Source organism: Trachymyrmex septentrionalis, unplaced genomic scaffold, assembly GCF_001594115.1.
Source record: "Trachymyrmex septentrionalis isolate Tsep2-gDNA-1 unplaced genomic scaffold, Tsep1.0 scaffold7, whole genome shotgun sequence".
Lineage (NCBI taxonomy): Eukaryota > Metazoa > Arthropoda > Insecta > Hymenoptera > Formicidae > Trachymyrmex > Trachymyrmex septentrionalis.
The window spans coordinates 1,121,898-1,129,353 of NW_017305884.1; the positions used below are offsets into that span (position 1 = coordinate 1,121,898).

General features: G+C 32.6%; 1 protein-coding gene across 5 annotated transcripts; it reads left to right on the forward strand.

The window, feature by feature from the left end:
• The first annotated feature begins 407 nt into the window (after window positions 1-407).
• On the forward strand, window positions 408-7,284 carry LOC108753641 (serine hydroxymethyltransferase, cytosolic). 5 transcript variants are annotated; one of them, XM_018495421.1, is made up of 8 exons: window positions 408-856; window positions 2,404-2,753; window positions 4,058-4,251; window positions 4,335-4,546; window positions 4,637-4,961; window positions 5,065-5,564; window positions 6,299-6,498; window positions 7,079-7,284. In XM_018495421.1, the coding sequence occupies exons 2-7, from the start codon at window positions 2,577-2,579 to the stop codon at window positions 6,463-6,465; spliced, it is 1,575 nt and encodes a 524-aa protein (XP_018350923.1). In that variant the 5' UTR covers window positions 408-856; window positions 2,404-2,576; the 3' UTR covers window positions 6,466-6,498; window positions 7,079-7,284. The 5 variants fall into 5 exon arrangements, with proteins under 5 accessions (XP_018350923.1, XP_018350919.1, XP_018350920.1 ...); XM_018495417.1 differs by lacking the exon at window positions 7,079-7,284 and having other exon boundaries at window positions 6,299-6,521; XM_018495418.1 differs by lacking the exon at window positions 7,079-7,284 and having other exon boundaries at window positions 408-704; window positions 6,299-6,521.
• The last annotated feature ends 172 nt before the right edge of the window (window positions 7,285-7,456 follow it).

Consider the following 7,456-nt stretch of genomic DNA (forward strand, 5'->3'; position numbering starts at 1 on the left):
TATAATTTTCGAAGGAATTTACAGAATCTAAAGAAATTTAATGGATATTTTTTTCAGAAGTCTTCACAAATTAAAAATATAATTAAATTCTTAAAATTAAAATAATGAATTTTTAAAAATAAAATGAAATTTTTTTACTAATGAATCATTATAAAAGTCATTTTACCAAATTCAATTGAGATGTTTATTTCACTTCTTTTTGAACAAGAATTAAGATATAAAAATGAGGAATATGTTAATTAACGTTAATTGAATGTTTTGCGTAATTCTTACATGAAGCATTACAAAACTTTCTGCATGCTTTAAAAGGTCACTGAATGCGACTCGATCTGGATTAAAAAGAATTACTAGTTACTTTCACTTCGATAAGAGAGCATAACTGCTATATCGTACTGTTCTTTCTCTGTTGTCAGCCTCTCTCGTTTATTGAATACATACGTCGCAGTCTGTATGCACCATCGATCCGTGAGCGTACTTTATATATCAAGCCACGTTGGTGATCACTTAGCACTTAGGAGAGATAACATCTTTCTCCGATGCTCATTTCATTGTGTTCTGATCATTTTCGTGTGCGTCGCGTCGATAAATAAATGGCTATTGTGCGTAATCGAAGAAAAAAAAACCAGACATCGCTTTATTACAACATCACGTTATCAAAGTGTTACGTTATCAGAATATATGTAATTTCTTCCAACTCCTCGTTCGTGAGTGTCTTTTGAACGGAATTATCGTCTGTCGATACGCATATTTCGTAATACTTCTAATAATATTCTTTTGGTCTAATTCTTTTTTTCTAATTTCAATCCATGCATTCTTTCCCTTTTCGTTATATTGTTTTTGAGCCATTAGGTACGTGGTAAGTCTTGTTCATCACAATCTTAAATTATTTTTCGTGAATTGTTATGAATTTGGAAGTGCTTGGTATTGGTACACAATAAAAAGAATTTAAAATAAATTCTTTTTTGTTTCTTTAATAGAACTGGGAAATTCCGTATTTTTGCACGAATTTTGCACTTCGCTCTTTAAGATGACAGGAATTATAACGAGCATTGTATCATAAGATTAAAATATCACTCATCTCTCTTGATTTATTTTCAAGCTGTTCAACTTTTACAACAAGCGAAGAGAAAACACTATTTCACCTTGTTTCAATTTGCGAACTTTGCGCTTGTATTTTTATGTATTCTTTTCAATAATTTTATTTTATTATAACACCTTCCGACTACTGTGAATTGTTTCTTGTTTATAATATTTTTATTAATTGTCATCTTTTATGTACTCTCTCTCTCTCTCTCTCTCTCTCTCTCTCTCTCTCTCTCTCTCTCTCTCTCTGATGATCAAATCTTGACCGAAACATCTACTTATTCATTTATTTGTGAATTTTAAATATATGACTTAATTTTACATTTATTGTTGTCGCTGTATGCTCTTTACTATTTATATTTCATATTGTTTTTATTCTTTTTTAAAAATTCCATACATTTTTTCTTTTTATTTTTGAGTTTAGACAAATAATTTTCGTCATACTGTTTTTTTTGTTTTTTTTTTTAAATTTTAATCTAATTTTTTCTCTTTTCTTTTTTGACTAGATATTGTTGCCCTGTCCACTACTTTCTGTTGAGACTGTTGCATTCGTTCGAACGTCACCCTTTCATTTCTTTCGTTACAATAAGATTAACCATAAAACAATGACGGAAATTTGATTGACCAGAAATTTGTCAAGGGAGGGGATTATTGGCACATCACAATCGAAATATTTTTTTTAATCAAATATGAAAAGATAGAATATTATATTATTATTTAAATTATTACATTGAAAAAGTATTGTTTAAATGTACAATTCGTTTTAAAATGTAAAGTGTTTTAGGTGATAAAGAGATAAAATATCAGCATAAAAACATATCTACACCGTAAATAAGGAGTATATATCGTTTTATTTATTAAAATGTTTTTAAGAACGAAAATTGCAAAATTCGTCTCTTTAATAGGCTTCGTAGCTTCGTGAAATATAAGCCAAAAAACGAGTTTCAAAAAATATTTCTTCTACAAGACTATACTAAGTAAAGAGTGCAGATATGTAGCTGTACCGCAAATGAGGTGTAAATGAGTTGACTTGTCACTCATTCTTCTGTCGACCTTTAAAAAAGTATAAAAACTGTAAAAAGCCCCTGAATTATCAATTGAAGGAGCTCTAGAAAAGATTTAAAGCGGAAAATACTTTAAACGTTACAACGCGCTAGCGACATTACGATCACGTGGACGAGTACGAGCGAGTACGAACCGTAAACGTCTCGCGTTTGCGCTTTGTATCGGCTCCGTCGCGATATCACGCGATCGCGTAATCTAGCGACTCGTAGCGGTCACGTGATAATAAATAGCCGGGCGTTCGGTTTCTGTAAATAGAATTTCAGGAACTGTGTCGGATCCAATCTCGCATAAGATAGAGACGTCTATTTCACATGTAGACATATCAGACGATTCTAGCCGACTCTGATCGACTCTAACCGTTACCGGCGGCTACCCATCACGTACGAAGGCGCAACACTTGCACATATACGACGCGCGCGCGCGCGAAGATGGCCGGGAATTGGTCAAGTTTAAATCGGCGCGGTTTTCAATTGGTCGAAAACCTGTTACGCGCCCGGAGCTCACATATAAAGGGCTTTGTAAATCAAAGACGCCTCGCAGACGCTGGTAATCTTTCATATAGTCGAGGTTATCATCTTTCTACCATCTGTTGCATTCCGAAACGAGTAAGTAATTTTGAATAGTTATTATTGATACTTTTGTTTGCGGGCTAACGATTGATGTGCAATTTGTTCTGCTATTGTCACCATATTATTATTATTCAATTATTATGGCTACAGAATAAAGAGATCCGTAAGTCTCTGTTCTACAGCGAATTAATATACGCTTGAAAAATTTGTCGCACAACGAAAAATGAATAGATGTAATATCAGCCTTTGAAAAGGCTGTATTTCGATATACTGCCAGTATTGAAAATCTACAGTTCATTTATGTATATCAGAACACGATCAAAGTCTGAAATCCGTTTTCGCGGAAAGCCGGTCGCTTTTTGATAGCCGATGATACTCGAAATTTATCAGATATTCGCGTGAAATCAATGCGAAACATATCTATCTATTATAAAACAGAGTTTCGATACTGTTTTGGAACGCAGCCTGGGAGCGATTCTGTAATCGCAACTTTCGTATAACTTTCGATGACTCGAGAAAGAACGTTATGAAGTGTTCTTTTAGCTTTGATTGCACTTGATTAACATTTTTCCAGTGCCGTAACTAAGCTGATGTGAAGTGGGAGGATCAGAGGGAACGATGAAAAACAGTGACAATTTATATTACATGTTAAATAAAATAAAATTTTCAGAAATTTTAGTCTGATGCAAAAATTCATTAAAATTTTTTCTTTAAATATAAATATTTCGTTAATACTCTAAACTTATAAAGAGAAAGAAATTAATTTTAATTTAATTTAATTTAGTTAAAGAAAAAAACAAAAAATTTTATTCAATCGTGCATCAGTCGCACAAAAAGATTAATTTTCCATTATTTGTAAAATGTTGATAAACGAATTATATTCGATTAAAATAACGGTTACATATGCATAAATGTGTTTATTACTGCAGTTACACCACGCGTGGGGTTATCATTGGAAGTGTGACCTTCTGAAGTATAAACAATATATGTATATATATATATCAACATCTATTTGTTACATTGCATATCAGTTTGCAATTGACACAACACGATCTTTTTTAAATTAAAAAAAAAAGTGCGAGTCATTGAATTTCTTTTACAATTCCATTGAGATTTCCTTAAATTTATCGCAAGATATTATGAGATCGAGAAAACAATATTGCAAATGTTTAATCAATTATTACTTAAATAAAAGTTGTAATTTTATAGCTGTATTCACATAATGTGTGATATTAATTATATATTAATTATATATTAAATATGATTCAAGTCTAATATAAATATAAATGATTAAAATTAGTTACAAAATATAAACTAAAAATTGTTATAATTCTTGATAGAGCATGGCAGCGATACTCAATAAAAGCATTTGGGAGAGCGATCCCGAGCTTTTCGATTTGATAAAGAAGGAGAAGATACGGCAGGAATCTGGGCTGGAACTGATAGCGAGTGAAAATTTCACGTCTCTCAGTGTATTGCAGTGTATGAGTTCGTGTTTACATAATAAGTACAGTGAAGGACTGCCTGGTCAAAGGTGAAATTACGTTTCATGTTATGTTGCTTTTACGAGCATTCACTCACATTCAGAAATGACTTTTTATTTTTATTGTACTACAGATACTACGGTGGAAATGAATTCATCGATGAAATCGAATTGCTGGCGCAGAAACGTGCCTTAGAAGCCTTTAATTTAGATCCTGAGCAATGGGGTTGCAACGTACAACCCTATTCGGGAAGTCCAGCGAATTTTGCAGTGTACACCGGCCTATTGGAGCCTCACCAACGTATAATGGGCTTAGATTTACCCGATGGTGGCCATCTTACTCACGGTAAATGCAAATAAATCGAATAAATACTGTATACAATATATATGTTACTGTTTAATAAATTGTGTTTGTTAATTAATCAATAAATTATAGGTTTCTTCACGCCAAACAAGAAAATCTCCGCTACGTCCATCTTCTTCGAATCGATGCCGTACAAAGTTGATCCTGTGAGTGGCTTGATCGACTACGACGAACTCGCCAAACATGCCAGATTATTTAAGCCGAAAGTCATCATCGCTGGAGTCTCCTGCTACAGTAGATGTCTGAACTACAAACGTTTCCGTGAAATTGCTGACGAGAATAACGCTTATCTTTTTAGCGACATGGCTCACGTCTCCGGATTGGTCGCCGCCGGATTAATACCCAGTCCTTTCGAATTTAGTGACGTTGTTTCGACAACTACACATAAAACCTTACGGTATAAAACAATGTCTTGACAATTTTTATAGCAAGTATTTAATATTTCTCTCATCGTAGTAATTAAAATAATGACGAGGTATCTTGTCTATTCAATTTTTCAGAGGGCCGCGTGCTGGCGTTATTTTCTTCCGAAAAGGCGTCCGAAGCGTCACGAAGGACGGCAAGAAGATTATGTATGACATAGAGGATAAAATTAATCAAGCAGTTTTTCCGGGTCTTCAAGGTGGTCCCCACAATCATGCTATCGCTGGTATAGCTACAGCTATGAAACAAGTGAAAACACCGGAATTCCTCGAGTATCAGAAACAAATAGTGATTAACGCGAAGAGATTGTGTGCCGGTTTGCAAGAGCGTGGTTATAAAATCAGTACCAATGGCACGGATATACATTTGGTGTTGGTAGATCTACGATCCTCGGGGATAACTGGCTCGAAAGCAGAAAAGATTTTGGAAGACATTTCTATCGCCTGTAATAAAAATACTGTTCCCGGTGACAAAAGTGCATTTAATCCTAGTGGTATCCGTTTAGGAACACCTGCAGTCACCACTCGCGGGTTAATCGAGAAGGACATCGATAAAGTTGTGGACTTTATAGACAGAGGTATTGTATTATTTAGGTAAACATTTGAACCTTATAAAAACTCGTTAGTGCTCAATGGTGACTTCAATCACTTGAGGTGCGTTTCGAATTTTGCATGAAGCGTCCTTTGTCCTTGTTCACCAAATAATAAAGAAGGATAATAACGTCATGCGCTTCATGCGCAACTTGGAACTCTGAACGCACCTAAATCACTAGGGCTATGTTCAGATTCCCATCTGAATGCCACTGTCACCCAGGTATCACTTCATCTTTGTTGTTTATCGTACGTTAAATAAGGATGATATTATATTTGGCGAGCAAAGAACTCGGTGAGAATCTGAACACGCCTTAGGATATTGTAATTTACATTTATTATTTTTGCATATTTTTATATCACAAGAATAGTTTCTGAGCGCCAACGAGTTAAACATTGTAAGTTAATTCTCTGTCGGCAATGTAAAATTTTCCTTCGTAATCTGGATCTTCGAACTTCAGAACAGATGTTTATATTATTCCGAATTATACATATAAAAATCTGAAAAAATTCTTACATACTTGTGAAATATTTAACGAGTTTTTACTATCAAAAAAGTCGGATTGTATTTTACTTATTTTATAAATTTATTTAACAAAGTTTACAATAAAAAAAATCGATTGTGTTTTTAAAATTTAACATTGCTAGCGTGGGGCGAGGGGCAGTTAAATGCGTATAGTATGAGACTATATATAATAAATTCAATATTATTTCTTTATAGGATTGAAACTTTCTAAGGAAGTGACTGCTATCTCCGGACCGAAACTAGTTGATTTCAAGAGAGTATTAAGTACCGATGAAAATATTAAAACAAAAATTGCAGATCTAAAAAAAGAAGTGGAAATTTTCTCCATGCAATTTTCGATCCCTGGTTACGAAACTTATTAAGCATTATGAAACATACAAGTTCAACAGTTCAATGTAAATATTTTATAATTTTTCATTGCCACTAATTATATATTTTTAAATAATTTATATATTTTTTTATGAGCAGAAATCAGAGAATGGAAATAACGTGTTACTTCAGTCAATTTTAATTTTTTTAAATTGATATATTTTTAGAGAATATATTTACGAATATAATATTTCATATAAATGTATTATATATATATGATTTTTTATTTTTCGTATAGAAACTATAGTATGAAAACAAATTACGTATTTTATGATTCAATAATTATTTCAAAAATATCAATACTATAATTACTAATATTTCTCAAAATATAGAACTGGTATTAAAATACAAATTGTATTATCTTTTATCCATAAAAAATATGTTACTGGCAAACCTGGAATGTGTGACGACCTGACAACATTTATCCTGAGTACAAGACTAATTGTCACATTTTCGCTTTATTTAGAATTAAATAACTTATTTATACGATGTGATGTATTCAAGAGTAATATTTTTTTAATACCTAAGGGATATATTATAACGTAGGGTTACATTGTAATGTATATAGTGTTTCTTACATCCACTTTTTCTCTTAAAAGTCATTAGTAAAAAACTGTGGCAACCGGCCTCGGTCTCCTCGCCGATAGAAAGACATGGTAGAGTTACATTAACTGATAAATAAGAAAAATTACATCACAGAAAAATATAAAGAACGCAGTATTTCGCTTGTAAAGTGAACCTCTAAAATTGGACTTTAGAGTGAAAATAAATAAAATATGTTTTTAACAGTACAATTTCATTTAAAAATTAATTCGGGAACCTCCAGACACACACACAGTCTGGACCTAGAATTTTTGGAAAAATTATAATTTTGCGGAATATATTCGGAATATATATGTATATATATATTTTTTAAATATGTGTAACGATGTGTGAATTGAGAGAGAGAGAGAGAGAGAGAGAGAGAGAGAGAGAGAGAGAGAG